Raw genomic sequence first — 17,600 nt, 5'->3', positions numbered from 1 at the left:
CTAGCGTGAGTCAGATGGGAAGGCCTCTGCCTCACGCCCATAGGGGCCTTTCAGTTCCTCCACATGGTGGTGTGGTGTTTGGGCTTCTGAGGCAGGCGAGCAGGGCTCAGTGCGAGTTGTGTAGGATATTAACTGTGTGACATTGGGTAAGTTACTAGACCTCTGTGAACCTAGCTTTTCTCATCTGTAAACTACTGGATCGTTGGAAGGAGTAGAAGAGATAATATGTTGAAACAGCAATACTTAGTAGCCATTCAATAAGTGAGAGTTTCCCTTTTGTCTGTATTTTTTTTTTTTCTTTCCAGAGTCTTGCTTTGTTGCCCAGGCTGGAGTGCAGTGGTGTGATCTTGGCTCACTGCAACCTCTGCCTCCCAGGTTCAAGTGATTCTGCTGCCTCAGCCACCCGAGTAGCTGGGATTACAGGCACCCACCACCATACCTGGCTAATTTTTATATTTTTATAAAGACAGGGCTTTGCCATGTTAGCCAGGCTGGTCTCGAACTCCTGACCTCATGTGATTCTCCTGCCTCGGCCTCCCAACGTGCTGGGATTACAGGCATGAGCCACTGTGTCTGTCCCTCCCTGTCTTCTTATGTCCCAAATCTGGAACAGCCAGTCTGCCCAAATACCCACACGTGCACACCTGGAGACCATGTCCAGGGTGAGTGGATGACCGCCCTTGAGGTTGTCCACACGGCCACCAGAGGAATCTTTGTAGGACCCAGCACTGACCAAGTCACTCCCTTGGTTAGAACATTTCGGACCTTTCCAACCTTCCACCACCTTGCCTGGGGGCGGCCCAGGGGTGGAATGCCCCGGCTACTGGACCACAGCATGCCCTGCTGTCTGCCTCCCTGGGCCCAGTGCTCTACTGTCTCCTCACTGCCTCGTAAGTCCTTTTCTTGGCTCCCAGCCCAACCCCTACTGAAGACTACTCAGAACCCTCTTTGTCCTCTAGTCTCCTGAGACCCTGGGTCCTTACCTCCCCGATTTCTCATGGAGACTCATGTCCAGAGACCTATTGTATGCCATGCCTGCCTTCTCCTCAGAAGAGCGGAGGTTAGATCATAGCCACGATTTGTGATTCTAGTAAATGCTGAAGGAAAATGATAGGAATATGATGACCACTAAATATTTCTTCCACATGTCTTTGTTTTGTTTTTTGAGACAGAGTCTTGCTCTGTCACCCAGGCTGGAGTATAGTGGCACGATCTCAGCTCACTGCGACCTCCACCTCCCTGGTTCATGCTATTGTCTTGCCTCAGCCTCTCAAGTAGCTGGGATTACGGGTGCCCGCCACCACACCCAGCTAATTTTTGTAGGTAGAGACAGGGTTTCACCATGTTGGCCAGGCTGGTCTCGAACTCCTGACCTCAGGTGATCCTCGTGCCTTGGCCTCCCAAAGTGCTGGGATTACAGGTGTGAGCCACTGTGCCCGGCCCCCATGTCATTATTTTAAATGGCTATATCAGATTTTATCTAATGAACATATATACATTATTTAATAGTCCCATTGTTGGCCCTTACATAAGTTCCAATTTTTTCTAGGCAAATATCCTTATAGGTAAGACTTAGGAGAAATTCTTATTATTTCATTAGGATAACTAAAAATGGGATCCATGGGCCAAAGGGCATGTAGATCTTTTGGGTTTTTTATATAAATTGCCAATTTCTATTCCCATGAGAAGGGTATGAGAGTACTTGTTTCCCATGCCCTTTGCTGACAGCTACATTAGTTCTTAGGCCACAGTTTCTTTAATCATGAGTATCAAAAGTTGCTGATCTTACATATAGCTCCCTACTATGTGTAAGATCTCTACCAGGAGATAGAGCAGAGAATTTGAATGTCCCCCACCGCCTTGTTTTTTTCTCACTTTGTTGCCCAGGCTGTAGTACAGTGGCGTGATCACAGCTCACTGTAGCCTCAACCTCCCCAGGCTCATATGCTCCTCCCATCTCAACCTCCCAAGTAGCTGGGAATACAGGCATACACTGCTGCATCCAGCTAATTTTTCTTTTATTTTTTTGCAGATGTGGGGTTTCCCCGTGTTGTGCAGGCTGGTCTTGAACTCCTGAGCTCAAGGGATCCTTCCACCTCAGCCTCCTTTTAAAGTGCTGGGATTACCGGTGTGAGCCTCCACACCGACCTCTATTTCTTTCTTGACCTGGGCTCCTCCTGTTCTGCTGTCTGTGACATCCTGGGAGGAAGCTGTTGTCCTTCCCCAGGTGGAGGAAATAGTAAAGAGACTAATAAATCGGTGGTGTGTACCACAGGGCTTTATAAGAAACCTTTTATGTCTTTGGATCTTCTGCTAAACGAAGGTACAGCACTGCTTTTTGACACATAGGTACATCTGTATATTGGACACATTGCCCTTCCAAATGTTTAACAAAGATTTATTTGCCAGCATGTACTAGATTCAAGGCTCTAGGTTAGAGAATTCAAACCCCAACAAACTTACAGTTGATAGGGATACAAAAATAAGATAGTGCAAAGCATGGCAGCCTGTGATCAGTGTAACCAGGGGCTTCTGAGGAGAAGCTTACATCAGAGGACTTGCTGAGCAGCTCCTCAATTCAGAATACCTTCACTTGTGCTGTCGTTACGGGCTGATGTGGCATGAAAGCACCAGGACTCACATAGCTCTGGGTTCCTCCGCCTTCTAACTATGTGGCTTTGGGTAAATTACCTCTTCTGAGCCCTATTTCCTCACCTGTAAAAGCAGGATAATCTCATTTACCTGTGATCATTGTGGGAACTCAATGTGAGAATAAAGGTCAAGGGTCTGGAGAAGCGCAGGGGTAGGCCGTCCACACAGGGAAGCGCTTCTTTTTAGCAGGTGCCCTCTCCATTTTGCAGGGGGTAAGGGTCTGAGGTTCAATTTGCACAGTGCTGTGACGTTTTTCAAAGCTTCCTCATATCTCATTTCACCCATTCTCCCAGTAGCTTTGATGTTTGCCAAGCAGGTAGTAGTCTCCCATTGCAAAAATAAAGCCATAGGTGCAGAGAGGTTGAGGGAATTGGAAAGATTAGACAACTAGTTAATGGGAAAAACAAAAACTAAAAGATGGTATTTTTACTTACAAGTGTGAACTAGGACGCGTTTTCCAAAACAACTACATGAATTGTTCTTTTTTTCTTATTTTCATTTATTTATTTATTTTTTTTGAGACGGAGTCTCACTCTGTCACCCAGGCTGGAGTGCAGTGGCGCGCAATCTGGGCTCACTGTAACCTCTGCCTCCCAGGTTCAAGCGATTCTCCTGCCTTAGCCTCCCAGGTAGCTGGGATTACAGGTGGCTGCCACCACACCCAGCTAATTTTTGTATTTCTAGTAGACACGGGGTTTCAACATCTTAGCCAGGCTGGTCTTGAACTCCTAACCTCGTGATCCACCCACCTCAGCCTCCCAAAGTACTGGGATTACAGGCGTGAGCCACCGTGTCCAGCCATATTGTTTTTTTGTTTTTAAGACAGAGTTTCTGCCGGGCACGGTGGCTCACGCCTGTAATCCCAGCACTTTGGGAGGCCAAGGCAGGTGGGTCACGAGGTCAAGAGATCGAGACCATCCTGGTCAACATGGTGAAACCCCGTCTCTACTAAAAATACAAAAAATCAGCTGGGCATGGTGGTGCGTGTCTGTAATCCCAGCTACTCTGGAGGCTGAGGCAGGAGAATTGCCTGAACCCAGGAGGCGGAGGTTGCGGTGAGCTGAGATCACACCCATTGCACTCCAGCCTGGGTAACAAGTGTGAAACTCCATCTCAAAAAAAAAAAAAAAAAAAAAGACAGTTTCACTTTTATTACCCAGGCTGGAGTGTAATGGCACGATCTCAGCTCACCACAACCTCCGTCTCCATGGTTCAAGCGATTCTCCTGTCTCAGCTTCCTGAGTAGCTGGTATTACAGGGGCATGCCACCACACCTGGCTAATTTTGTATTTTTAGTAGAGACAGGGTTTCTCCATGATGGTCAGGCTGGTCTCGAACCCCCAACCTCAGGGGATTCGCCCACCTCAGCCTCCCAAAATGCTGGGATTACAGGTATGAGCCACTGCACCCGGCGTATTTTTTTCTAAATAGCTATTACCTTAGAGCAGGTGTCCCCAAACTTTTTACACAGGGGGCCAGTTCACTGTCCCTCAGACCGCTGGAGGGCCGCCACATACTGTGCTCCTCTCACTGACCACCAATGAAAGAGGCACCCCTTCCTGAAGTGCGGCGGGGGGGCCAGATAAATGGCCTCAGGGGGCCGCATGCGGCCCGCGGGCGGTAGTCTGGGGACGCCCGCCTTAGAGTTTTCTATTAATACCAATATTTTCTTACCATGTTACCTTGCAGCTTCATTATGTTGTCAGCCAAACACAAACAGACACACATACCTGCACACAAAATTTTCCCTAAACCAAAAGTGAATTTGTTCATGTTTGACCTTATCCACTCTCTCATATCTATCCTGGAGGATCTTCACCTGGGTCCAGAATGCCCCTTTTGCCCATTGTTGCTTTCTAGCACAGACGGAACCCCTCCCCCTCTTTTTCCATCTGGCCTGAGCACCTCAGGACAGCCCCTTTCCAAAAGAGCTATTTCTGTTTGGCTGTCGACAACCTCTTTCATCACTATGCCTGAGACTGGCTGATCAAATGTGGGCCACTTGATCCAAGCCCTCCCTGTAAAGCCAAGAGGTCATCATCTCCCTTTGTCATTTACCAAGCATTAGAGACTTCCCCAGGACTGGGAAGACTTCCCCTTTCCATGCAGCCTTGATTCCGTAGGAAAGGAGGCCAGCTGGTATGAGGCTGGATGTGTGAGGTCAAATACTGGTGGTGGGGGGCTGGGTTGTATAATTCCTATAATTTACTGAATAGCTAATAATGTTCTTGACACTTAGGTTACATTATCTGTCTCCTTTAATCTTCGTGCTACTGTAGCCCCATTTCACAGATGAGGAAACCGAGGCTCAGAGATGTATACATGTTTCTTCTTTCATGTATTATTTTTCAATAAGGGGCCACTTTCCTCCATGTCCCACCATTCTGTCTTAGCTGAGAAGTTAGAAGCAAGCAAGCATCAAGTCTCTCATGTGCAGAATTTAATGAGTATTAAGAGTATATGCTTTTTTGACCAAAATGTGTATCTTGCTTTTATTATTTAATTCTGGCTGTGAGATATTTTTATTTGGTAAGAAAAATGATTATTTAAATGGTATTTATTTGTACACATATTTTCTGCTGTGTTCCAATGAAGATTTAAGCAATTTCCTTCACTTCAATAAAACACGTGATCCTTATTGCTTGAGTGAGCTCATCCATGTTTCCAATAACCCATGTGTACAGTCAGCTGCCAGCTTCAGCTACCAGAGCCATGACCTGCCTTTTGCATATTGGGGTTTTTCTTTTCCTGGTAATTTGACTTCATTCATCAGAAACACAAATTAAATGTAAATTTCTGGATTTAAAAAGATTTCTTTGGTCCCTAAATGTTTCCCAAGTCAGAGTCCTGATTCAGACTTCAACCTTTTTTTTCCTGAAGATAAAGATTAGGGGTAGGAAAGGGTAGGAACGAACACATCTTATTCACAAACAGCAACATCATCAGTAAACAAATGTGGAAAAAGTGTCCATAGTCACAAATAATTAAAGTAATGCAAATTAAAGCAACAATGAGGTCTAATTTTTCACCTCTCAAATTAGCGATACATTTTAAAAATGATACCGCTTACAAGTCCCGTGAAACTGGTAATGCATCCATTGCTGGTAGTTGGTGTAAATTGGAAAGCAATTTGATAGAATGAATAAAAAGCCTTGAAAATGTTTATATCTGTTGACTTAGTAATTTCATTCCTGGGAATTTCCATAAAAAAATAATACGAAAGAAAGAAAAACTGCAGTATTTATCACTGGTATTTCAAAAGTTAAAAAACAATGAAAAAGAATAGAAAGAATCCTAAATGCCCAATAGTAGTGGAATATTGAATTCGTGGTGTATTAAATTATTGTATATCTGCTCAATGATATATGCATTCAGTAAAATTTTTGTGATGACTTTGTAGCAACATGAGAATGCTTATAATATATTAGGAAAAAGCAGGATATAAAATTATGTACGAGCTGTGATTGCAAGTAATTTTTAAATGTCTGCATGTGGACAAAATGAATATATAAAAATGAAAATAGCCGTGTAAGAGAGTAGGATGAGCCATAATAATTGTTTTCCTCACTGTTGTGAATTATTATGTTAATCTTTATAATTTAACGTGGATGGTGTTGGTTTCTCTAGTTCTTAAAAGTCAAAGAGCCAAGTTAGTCATCCATTCCCTCCATGTTCATCAGGAGGACAGGCTCAGAATGTCACGGAGAGAGTTGCATGTCAGGCCTCTCCATTGTGGGGTGAGAGGGAGCACAGGTGCCAGAACTCCACGGCCAACCTCGGACCATCCTTCTCCCTGCAGGATATTGCCGAGAATGGCTGCGCCCCGACTCCCGAAGAGCAGCTGCCGAAGACTGCACCTTCCCCACTGGTGGAGGCCAAGGACCCCAAGCTCCGAGAAGACCGGCGGCCAATCACAGTCCACTTTGGACAGGTGTGTACCATGCCCTCCTAGGTGTCCATTTTGGTTTTTCGGATTTCGTTTTTAGCAGCAGCTGTAGCACATGCAGCAGTCAGTTTCGCATTTCAGTTCTCTCTGGCAGTGCGGCTCCATGGAGGTTTTCACATCTTTAAATGTTTATTTGATGTAAACACATTTTGGAGGCAAATTTTTAAAACTTGGAGGAGACAGCATGGCTGAGGTCATAAATGAGCTGGATGTTGAATGAAGTCATTAGATGCACTGATGCCTCCCCTACGCCAAGGCACTCTGCCTAAGGTGCCTCTGTTAGCTAAGCATCTCATTAGAACACTTTAGCATCCCGGGCCCTTCTTTGCACCTTCAAATAAAAGGCAACAAGCGAAGTCTTAAAAAAGAAATCAATTAGGAGTTCTTTATTAATGTACTTCCTGAAAATCAATATCAGGAGTTGTGCTTCTGAGAGTAAACACTCGTGCTACAATTCTACACATTCAATTCTTTAAATAACTGTTTTCAACAACCTGAGCGTTTGAAAAATTATCTGTTTTTTTCCCTTTAGTAAAACATTGCACTCTGTATAGAAACTAAAATTTTTCATCCCCTTCCTACTTGTAGTTATATTTTTGGTTGAAAAGGATTGTGTACCCTTTCCTGCATCTCTTGAATTGACTTTTGGTTAGTGAAAGTCGTCATTTGGAGGGATTTATGAGAAATGGCTCTTTTAGCAAGATGTGGCTGTAGCAGGAATTTGCAGGGTTATTTATTTTTAAATCACCTGGTTCTGTAGCCATTTATTAGATGATACATGATTCAAAGTCTTTATGGTTTTTATCTTAAATGTGATCGCTATTTCACCACCTGTAAAGAACCTAGAAGCCTACGTTCCTGTTTTGAACAGACCTTTATCAGGGGCCTACTATGCACCAGCCATTGAGCTATTCAGAAATGAAGGGAACTGACAAAATTCTTGCTATAGGTTATTACCGTAAGGGGCGAGTTGGTTGGAACATAAAAGTCACCCTTCTCTAATCAATATTTTCAGATAATATACGTTTATACATCTTTAACTTGGGGAGGTTCACCCCTTTTCTGATTTTATACTTAAAAGAATGTTATAAAAATTGAAATGAAATGCAAGAAAGAAGAATCCACAGGGTGATACTCATTTAGTTAATGAGTATTTTCAAATTGCACTGTGTCCGCACCCCTGAAGAGTCGCCTCCCCCAGCCCCAGGCTCAGGCCCTGTTGGAGAAATCCGCACCCCAGTTCCCTGGCTGTGTTTGCTGAAAGCACAGCCCCTGGTTGTCGCCAGCGTGGCATTCCAGAGTCAGCTTCCTGCTTTCCTTTGTCCTCATTCCTGCACACACTAACCTTCCCATGAAAGGAGCCCCTCACTGGAGTTTGGAGCCCATTACAGAGAAAGAGGGGGCGGGGGAGAGGGATTTCATGGTGTTAAACATTCCATTTTCGAAACACACAAAAAAAGGAGGCCCTATTTGAAATGGAGAAAGACCTTCTTTCCATTTCAGCCAGAAGTAGAGATTCTTTAATGTTATTCCCAGCTAAATGCAGAATAAGAGTATGTGTGTGCGCACGGGTGGGGGATAAACAATTAAAAAAGCCACCCCAAACTCTGTTGAAATAAGAGCTGTCTGTGCCTTCACAGGTCTGCAAACTGGAGAGGATGAAAGTGGCTTTTTTTCCCCGTTTGTCACTTCCCTCACGTGGCTGCCAGCATTATGCAAGTGTACAGGAAGGCAGGATTTTTTTTTTTAATGCATGCATGCGGATTAAGGTCAAGCCCCTAGTATCAGCCATGCAGCGGGCTCTCCCTTCCAGCTGCAGCCGCAGAGCCTACCCACAGCCGCGAGATGCCTTAATTGAGACGTGCTGTCAAAGTGACAAACACATTTGCATACAGTCTACACTCTATTTATTTTCTCTGGAAAGGTCTACAGTCTGCTGTTGGTTGAACATTCTTAATCAGTTTGCTGTAAGTGAACTGCCAGCTAGCTCAGTTGTGCCGGCCCCTTCTTCATTAGGTGACAGATTAGCTGCAGGGGGAGTGGGGGTTGTGCCAGGGAAACCACGGACCCCTTTCTTTTAACTCTTTGCAGCTTTGCCTTCATGGTAGGTTGTCCTTGAGTCTTTTCCTGGGTCCCTGGTTTGATGGACTGTTGACCGTAACAGGTAGCGTTTCTAGAGCACCTGCTACCGGCAGGCATGAGTTGTAAGGACTTGATATTCTTCCCAAAGAACAGCTTTGAGTTTCATTTCAAAAATTTTTACCACATTCTGTTACCATCTATACTGTTATTTTTACTTGATAGTTTTCTGTAAACAAGACTCAGACCAGACATCTACACCAATCTTAGCCTCATCTTCAGAGATGCCATTGGTAAAATTACAGGTTTGATATACTAGTCCAAGTTTATTCTAACATACGAAACAATTTTAAGTACTCACCTGTGGATCACCTAAAGCACTCATGTAGCCCTAGTGGTGTATATTCCCTCTTTTTGGAACCAACAGACTCCTCAGTATCTTTTTTTGTTGTCTCCACCATATCCCTTTGAGGAAGGGACCATTAGCCCCATTTTACTGAGCTGGAGTCAGAATCATGAAGGAACCTGCCCAGGCCACTTCACCAGCTTAGAACCCCAAGCCCGGACAGCCCACCTGAAGTCCACACCAGCTCTCAAACCAAGCAGGAACTGCAGCCATGTGATACACCTATTATAAAGCTGCTGTACCCCACCCTGGGCAAAATCATCTTAACCAGTCAGAGAGAGCACCTATTTTAACCTCAAAAAAATTCTTGCCTTGGATCTGTGTTTCTGTGGATTTCATTCTTTAAGAACACTTAGCTTGCCAGTGGGGATGGAGACCGTTGAGACTGTTGCCTTCATTTCTCCACCTTGCAAAGCCGGTGCCTGTGCTGCCTTGCCCTCTGTCCGAGTGGAGTTCCTCCTTGCAGGCTGTGACCATTCCTCCATTTCGGCATGAATCCGTTCATCTATCTATTGAGACCTACCATGTATAAGATAAATAAGTTCTCAGTCCCCACCATTGCGGGACATAATGATAAGACAGACCAGCAGATGGACAGGCCCAGTTGGAGCGATAAAGACAATGAGGGAAGTGGGCTCCAGGCGCTCCCAGGGCCCCGCTCCCAGGGCCCCTCCCTCTTTCTCCAGGTCCGCTGCATAGTCATAGTTAGTCCACTTCAGAGTCCCAAGTCGGACCATAATTAAAAGATATTTTGTCAATAGCCTGACCAACATGGTGAAACCCCGTCTCTACTAAAAATACGAAAATTAGCTGGGTGTCGTAGCGTGTACCTGTAATACCAGCAGGCAGGAGAATCGCTTGAACCCAGGAGGCAGAGGTTGCAGAGAGCTGAGATCGCACCACTGAACTCCCGCCTGGGCAACAGAGCGAGACCTTGTCTCAAAACAAAAAAGCTATTTTGTCAACAAACTGAACTCCCTAATAATTCGTTTGTTTTCTAAAGCAGACGTATTTTAGGTCACTCAGCTTGTAAGGAGGAAAGTAAATAGATTTTTAGTTAGCGTCTGCCTCCTGATCACTGTAGTTTCTTTAAGAATGCAGAAGTATCAACTTGAGAATGCTTGTTCCTGCCTTGGAAGATGTTGCAGTTTAGAGAGGCTTTCAATTACTATTTTCCCCAATCAAGTTTAGTGTCATTGGGGAAACAAAGCCCAGGGGACAGTCAAATGAGATAAAAGTGCCAGCTGTGTTTATTGATAAGCCTAAAAGGAGAATATTGCATCAGACCTGAGGCCAAATGTTGCAAAAGCGTCACCTGAAAATGTGAAGACTGCGTTTCTCTAGGCAGGTCTCGCCAGGGTGGAGCTACCCATAAACTCCTAGCAAGGAGGAGCTGAGAGAGGGCCTTGCACTGGCTGCTCCCCAGGAGGGAGCTGGAAGGGGTGATGGAGCTCAGTTCCTTCTCCCAGACTTCCCGGGAAGGCATTCCTTCTCCTCTTCCTCTGGGCAGGACTGAGCAAGAGGGTGCTAGGCCAAGTAAAGGATTCCCCCCTGGTTTTCTCTCCTCAGGGAGGAAATGGAAGCTCCCTCCTTCCCAGGGCTATAGAAGGAGTGAGGGAGTGGTGTCTTCCCCAGCAGCCCTGGGCACCCCTTGGTTGTAAGAGCTGGCCTTGACCCTCTTCCCTCCCGAGACCCCCTGTGGAAACTCCTCTGCTCCCTACATTTAATAAGATGGGCAAGTCATAGATGCTTTCAAACCCGTGGGCACTGACTTGAGACTTTGCCATCAGCGGGCGAGGAAGAAGGTGTTTGACTCATGGTGCACATGAGGAGGCACGCTGGGACAGCGTTGCTGGAATAAGTAGCTAATTCCTACTCCAAAGCCAGCAACAGCAGCACCTCTGCTTCTCTTGGCCATGTGCAGCTCTCCCTCCTATCCGGGAGAATGGCCTGATTGTGTGAGTTCATTGATACTGGGCCTTAGTCTAAGGTGCCATGACTGAGGCTTCCCTAACAATATCACAGCAAACCCCTTCCAGGGCCCCTTCTTATGTTTCCCCCAAATGATTGATCCTGCAAACAAAGTAGGATCTTCCAATCTGCCTTCCGATCTGATAGATTCCAAAAAGCATGTATTAAAAGGTGCTGCCTCTATTCTTCACCCATCTGAGGAAAGGATTCTAAACCTCTTTAATGTAAAGTTTGAAAAGCTGGTTAAACCAAAATCAAAACCAAGCACCACTGTGGCTTCCAGGGAACTGGAGCAGAGAGGTCTGGATAGCAGCCCCACGAATAGCTCTTGGGATGTGGTTGCCAGCTTGTCCGTGCGTATGGAGAATTCTGGCATCAGGGGCATGAGCCAGATCATTTAGTGCCAATCCCATGCTAGACTGGAGAAGATGCCGAGCCAGCAAATGCCTTCTCAGCACCCTTGGCTCTGAGTTCCCTGAGAGATTACTCCTGCACCATTGAGCTTGGAAGCCTCACACGATTCCCTTCAGTTCAGCCACTGCCTCCCCACCACTTCCAGCAGGTGCTCCCATGTTCTCAGGATACTGCACAGCCCAGGCCTCTGGTCTGAACATACACTCCCCACCAAGCTCACTCCTCCATCTCCCGCCCCAGTGAATGACACAGCTGGCCATCCAGAGCCAGGCTCCACCCTCCCTCTTCCCAGATCCTCTCCTTCTGCCCCCTGAATACTGCTTCATCCTCTCCTCTCTCTCACCTTTGCCACAGCTGTGGTACAGGCAGCATAATCGCTCACCTAGACGGTTTCACACACCCCTAACTGACACTCCCTGTAGTCCCCATGTGGCCTTGCTGGGGTCCACTGTCAGCATGCACTAGTGGCCGCCTCACACCTGCTCCCAGACTCTCCTAAAGACTCCATCTTCACCCTCGAGCCCGCTTCGTGACCTGTCTGTTCAACCCCAAAGCAGACCTCCCAGGAAATTCTTCCAACTCCCCTAGGAAGAGTTAGTTACTCCTGTCTTCGTGCTACCCCAGAACTTTGCACATACCGCTTGTCACACAGCCTCACAATTGTTTCTTTGATGCTTATCTTCCTACCAGAAAGTCCACTGCAGGGCCTGGCACTGAGCTGGCAGTCAGTACACTTCCTGGGGTTTTATTATTGGTGTGGATATTTAAATTAAGGAATAATTGATTGTTGTTGAAGCACTCACTGTACGTTCAGCAAGTTATTTTGTTTCATTTCTGTTGCTATGCTTTTACTTCTAATTCATTTGAAGAAGAAAAATGAACATTCCTTTAGTGGTCACTATTTCCAAATTCACTTTCCGTAAAGAAGGATTTTGAAGTGAGGCTGGGCATGGTGGCTCACATCTGGAATCCCAACACTTTGGGAGGCTAAGGCAGGTGGATCACCTGAGGTCAGGAGTTCAACACCAGCCTGGCCAACATAGTGAAACCCTGTCTCTACTAAAAATACAAAAATTAGCCAAGTGTGGTAGCACATTCCTATAGTCCCAGCTACTCAGAAGGCTGAGGCAGAAGAGTCGCTTGAACCTGGGAGGTGGAGGTTGCAGTAAGCCAAGATCATGCCACTGTATTCCAGCCTGGGCGACAGACTCCATCTCAAAAAAAAAAAAAAAAAAAAAAAAAATAGAATTTTGTTTCCAAATAGAAACAGCCTTGTATTGTAGAAATTTAGATCCTCTCATTTTATTTTGTTTTGATGAGTTCCTCAGGTCAGTCCTGAGGCACTCCCCATATGTGCCCCAGGAAGGGAATGGAGAGGAATGAGGCAGGAGACTGGGACCCTCCCTTTTTCTGTATCCCAAGGATAGGCAGAGCTGTGCAGGAGCAGCACAGTGGAGAAAGCGGTCAGAAGGGAAGGGCCCGTCATCCCTTGAGTCACATCAAGTGAGGCAAGCAACAGGATAAATGAGGCGTAAAGATTTTATCTGTGAAAGAGACTAGGATACATTACCAAGTGCAAAGTGTGACCCTAACGTGGGTTATTCTTTAAAAAAAAAAAAAAAAGCTTTAAAGACTTTTCTTGGGAAAGTTGGAAAATTAGAAGATAGACTGGAATATTTAGATGATGATATGGGATTAATGTTAGTGTAATTGGTTCATAGGGGTTTATCTTTATTCCTTGGAGATGCAGGCTGAAGTCTAAGGGGCGAAGTAACATGAGACTTGAAACTTACTTTCAAATGGTATTTGTAAAAACATTACACATCATGTACACACATAGCCTCACACATACCTAAGATCCGTTTGTAGAGAAGACAGAAAGCTAATATAATCTTCCCCAAGATGTACCTGCTCAGAGGCAAATGTAGGTTAGTTGCCGGATACAGTGAGGTAGAGTGGATGAAGCACAGGTTTTAGAATCGGGCAGTTCTGGACTTTAGTTTCAGCTGTGCCACCCACTAACTGGTGACCTTCAGTAAGTTACTTAGCCTCAGTGAAATTCAGTTTCCTCATCTATAGAGGAGTCCACATCACAGATTGCTATAAGGATTAAATGAGATACTGCCTTTAGTACCTAGCTCAGCGCTGGCACACAGACCACTGGTAAATATCAGTCTCTTTCCCCAACACGCAGGAGTAGAGCTGGCTGTCAGTCATTTGCTGACACTGCCTCCCACCCAGCCCTGTCTACTCACTGCTTGGCCTTCACCTAGGCTCTCAGAACACGCACTCCTTCAGGGGCAGCCCTCTGCATGCACACATGGCAGCTGACCTGCATCCCTACACCTCTGGGTGGGAGAGGCAAAACCTAAGCCCAGAGTCACCAGGCAGAGGGAGAAGGCTGGTAACTGGCAGCAGCAAGAGCAGATAATGCTGCCCAAGTCTGAGTCGAACATGTGGAAAGACGGGGGCCATGGGGCAGGTTGGGGAAGAAGGTACCAGGTGGTGAGCATTGCAATCTACAATGCAGAGTCATCTTTTCAACCCATCCCAGCCACATGCCCACAGTCCATGAGGCAGCACACCCTGCACACCTCTCTTTCAAACCCTGTTGTTTCCAAAGCATATTTCTCCTTTTCCACTGCCCCTGTTTCTTCCCCTCTCATCCATGTCTTTGTGTGAGAGAGCAGAGCTACGGTGGTGATCTCCCCACTCTGCTCCCTCCAGCTCCTTCTGCTCTGATCCAGCCTCTGTGCCCACTGTAGGGTGACTGTGACGCTACCCTGCCTTCCGTCCTGGTGGAGTGGCTGTCCAGAGTTGTTGGAACTCATTCACTGCCATGACCAAGAGCAGTGTGGCCCCTAATCGGTGGTGCATCTGTCAAGTCTCCCTGACGAGGGTGACTGGCTGGGCCTGTCTTTCCACACGCACCCACCTTTTCAGAGGCCAGGCTGGCCCAAAGATAGCTTTCTAATGAAAGGTTAACGAGGCTGGGGTTTGCTCCTTTGAACAGACATAACCAATTTTGGTAGGAAAAACTTGCCAATCAAAAAAGAGAAATCAGATTCTGGAAATTCATAATGATTGAGTTGAACATTCAGGAGCCGTGTAATTCGGCATTCAGGGTGGCCTTCTCAGGTGGTATTCCTCTCGTTATAGAGAGCTGGAGAAGACCAGAGAGCTGTGCAGTGAGGCCAGGGCTCCTGATGCGCTGTGGAAGAACTGAGAAATGTCAGCAGCCGAGTGGAAATCCAGGTGCAAAATAGTAATTTGCTGTCTAAGCTACACCACCTTGGTGCAGCCCAAGTTAAGGTAGGCTGCAGAAGGGCTAGGAGCCAAGCTCAGTCCGCTTCTCCAGACCTTCCATACCATCCCACCTTCCAGAACTTGAGCACCATAAGGTCAATTTGAGCATCCCATATGTGCTAGGTGTTGGGATGGTCTAAGAGCAGTGTGGGAAAGGCATGGAGATGAATTGCTTACCTCCCACCAAGCTCCACCCTGAGACCTGGAGGAATTGGGTCTCTGTTCCAGCTCCAGGGATCGTGCTAGGCCATTGCAGAAGATTAGCCTACTGAATCCCCCCAGCCATCCTATGAGGGTCTCGGGTGGTATCCTCCCTTGCAGAGAAGGTCAGTCAAGGCTACAGAGGTCAGAAGCAACAGGATTCAAAACCACATTGTTTATTCTAAAGCTCAAGTTCTTGCCCAGCGCTCTGCTGAAAACATGGCAGTTTCCTAGGTTGTAGTGAGAGGGCCATTGCAGCCGCCTGGGCAGAGGTCCCAGGATCCCAGGAGGGTGGACCACAAGTGAGGCTGTTCCTGGTGTCCTAACAGATATCAGGCCGTCCTTAATGTTTCTGGGCCTCAGTTGGAACCAAGACAACTAAGCTGGTATCCTGCACCTGGCGTAGGCTGCATGCATCAAACTCACCCCCAGACCCCAAAGGCACACTGGATGATTTTCTGGTGTGTGTGAGAGAGTAGAATGCAGGATAAAAACTGGGCATGTGTGGGAGTCAGCACCGGAGTACCAGGTGCCAGTCTAGCCCCAAACCCACAGTTACTTTGGCATCAACCTATACATTTAGCAGGGTCTACATTTAGTTAGACCCGAAAGAGAAATTGTTGGCTTATACCAGCTTCAGGTATGGCTTGGTATCCAGTCATGTTCATCACACTCCAGTTTTTTGTTTTTTGGTTTTTGCTTCTGTTTTTGTTTGTTTTGCTTTGTTTTTTTGAGACAGTGTCTCACTCTGTCACCCAGGCTACAGCACAGTGGCATGATCTCAGCTCACTGCAGCCTCAACCTTCCAGGCTCAAGCTGTCCTCCCACCACAGCCCCCTAAGTTTCTGAGACTACAGGCACACACCACCACACCTGGCTAATTTTTTTTCTTCAACTTTTCCTTTAAGTTCCAGGGTACGTGTGCAGGATGTGCAGGCTTATTACACAGGTAAATGTGTGCCATGGTGGTTTGCTGCACAGATCAACCCTTCACCTAGGTATTTAGCCCCGCATCCCTTAACTATTCTTCCTGATGCTCTGGCACCCCTCACTGTCCCCCACTGACAGGGCTCAGTGTGTGTTATTCCCCCAGTGTGTCTGTATGTTCTTACCATTCAGCTCCCACTTGTAAGTGAAAATGTGCGGCGTTTGGTTTTCTGTTCCTGCACTAGTTTGTTGAGGATAATGGCCTCCAGCTCCATCCATGTCCCTGCAAAGGACATGACCTCTTTTCTTTTTATGGCTGCATAGTATTCCATGGTGTATATTTACCACATTTTCTTCATCCAGTCTGTCACTGATGGGCATTAGGTTGATTCCATGTCTTTGCTGTTGTGAATAGTGCTACAGTGAACATGCATGTGCATATATCTTTATAGTAGAATAATTTATATTCCTTTGGGTATGTAACTATTAATGGATTGCTGGGTCAGATGGTATTTATGCATTAGATCTTTATGGAATCACCGTACTGTCTTCCACAATAGTTGAACTAATTTACACCCCCACCAGCCATGTAAAAGCGTTCCTTTTTCTCTGCAACCTCTCCAGCATCTGTTGTTTTTTGACTTTTTAATAATCACCATTCTGACTGGCATGAGATGGTATCTCATTGTGGTTTTGATTTTCATTTCTGTAGTGAGTAGTGATGTTGAACTTTTTTTCATATGTTCATTGGCCACGTGAATGTCTTACTTTGAGAAGTATCTGTTCATGTCCTTTACCTACTGTTTAGCGGAGTTAGTTTTTTCCTTGTAAATTTGTTCAAGTTCCTTATCAGGATTTTCTCCCATTCTGTAGGTTGTCTGTGTACTCAGATGATAATTTATTTTGCTGTGCAGAAGCTCTTTAGTTTAACTAGATCCCATTTGTCCATTTTTGCTTTTGTTGCAATTGCTTTTGCATTTTCATCATGAAATCTTTGCCCATGCCTATGTCCTGAATGGTATTGCCCAGATTTTCTTCTAGGGCTTTTATAGTTTCGTATTATACAACTAAGTCTCTAATCCATCTTGAGTTACTCTTTGTATGTGGCGTAAGGAAGAGATTCACTTTCAGTTTTCTGCATATGGCTCACCACCTCTCCCAGCATCATTTGGTAAATAGGGAATTCTTTACCCTTTGCATGTTTTTTGTTTGTTTGTTTGTTTGTTTGTTTGTTTGTTGAGACAGAGTATTGCTCTGTCGCCCAGGTTAGAGGGCAGTGGCACAATCTTGGCTTACTGCAACCTCCACTTCCCAAGTTCAAGCAATTCTCATGCCTGAGCCTCCCAAGTATTTGGTATTATAGATGCATGCCACCATACCCAGCTAATTTTTATAATTTTTAGTAGAGATGGGGTTTCACCATCTTAGCCAGACTGGTCTTGAACTCCCATCCTCAAGTGGTCCACCCTCCCCTGCCTCCAAAAGTGCTGGGATTACAGGTGCAAGCTACCATGCCCAACCCCCATTGCTTGTTTTTGTCAGGTTTGTTGAAGATCAGATGGTTGTAGTTGTGCAGTTTTATTTTTGAGTTTTCTATTCTGTGCCATTGTTCAATATCTGTTTTTGTACCAGTACCATGCTGTTTTGGTTACTGTAGTCTTGTAATCTAGTTTGAAGTCAAGTAGCATGATGCCTCCA

The 17,600-nt window shown here is 45.8% G+C and overlaps 1 protein-coding gene across 7 annotated transcripts in view; it reads left to right on the top strand.

Annotated features, from left to right (window-relative positions):
* The window catches only part of DENND1A (DENN domain containing 1A), a 546,222-nt gene that overhangs the window by 480,895 nt on the left and 47,727 nt on the right, over positions 1 to 17,600 (top strand). For all 7 annotated transcript variants that reach the window (XM_074395320.1, XM_039474808.2, XM_039474809.2 and 4 more), the window contains one exon: positions 6,452 to 6,583. In XM_074395320.1, the coding sequence (XP_074251421.1) occupies positions 6,452 to 6,583 (132 nt within the window). The remainder of the gene's footprint in view (positions 1 to 6,451; positions 6,584 to 17,600) is intronic.

This window comes from Saimiri boliviensis, chromosome 2, assembly GCF_048565385.1.
Source record: "Saimiri boliviensis isolate mSaiBol1 chromosome 2, mSaiBol1.pri, whole genome shotgun sequence".
Lineage (NCBI taxonomy): Eukaryota > Metazoa > Chordata > Mammalia > Primates > Cebidae > Saimiri > Saimiri boliviensis.
The sequence above is the reverse complement of the archived record's forward strand: the minus strand, read 5'-3'. Positions and strand labels throughout refer to the sequence as shown.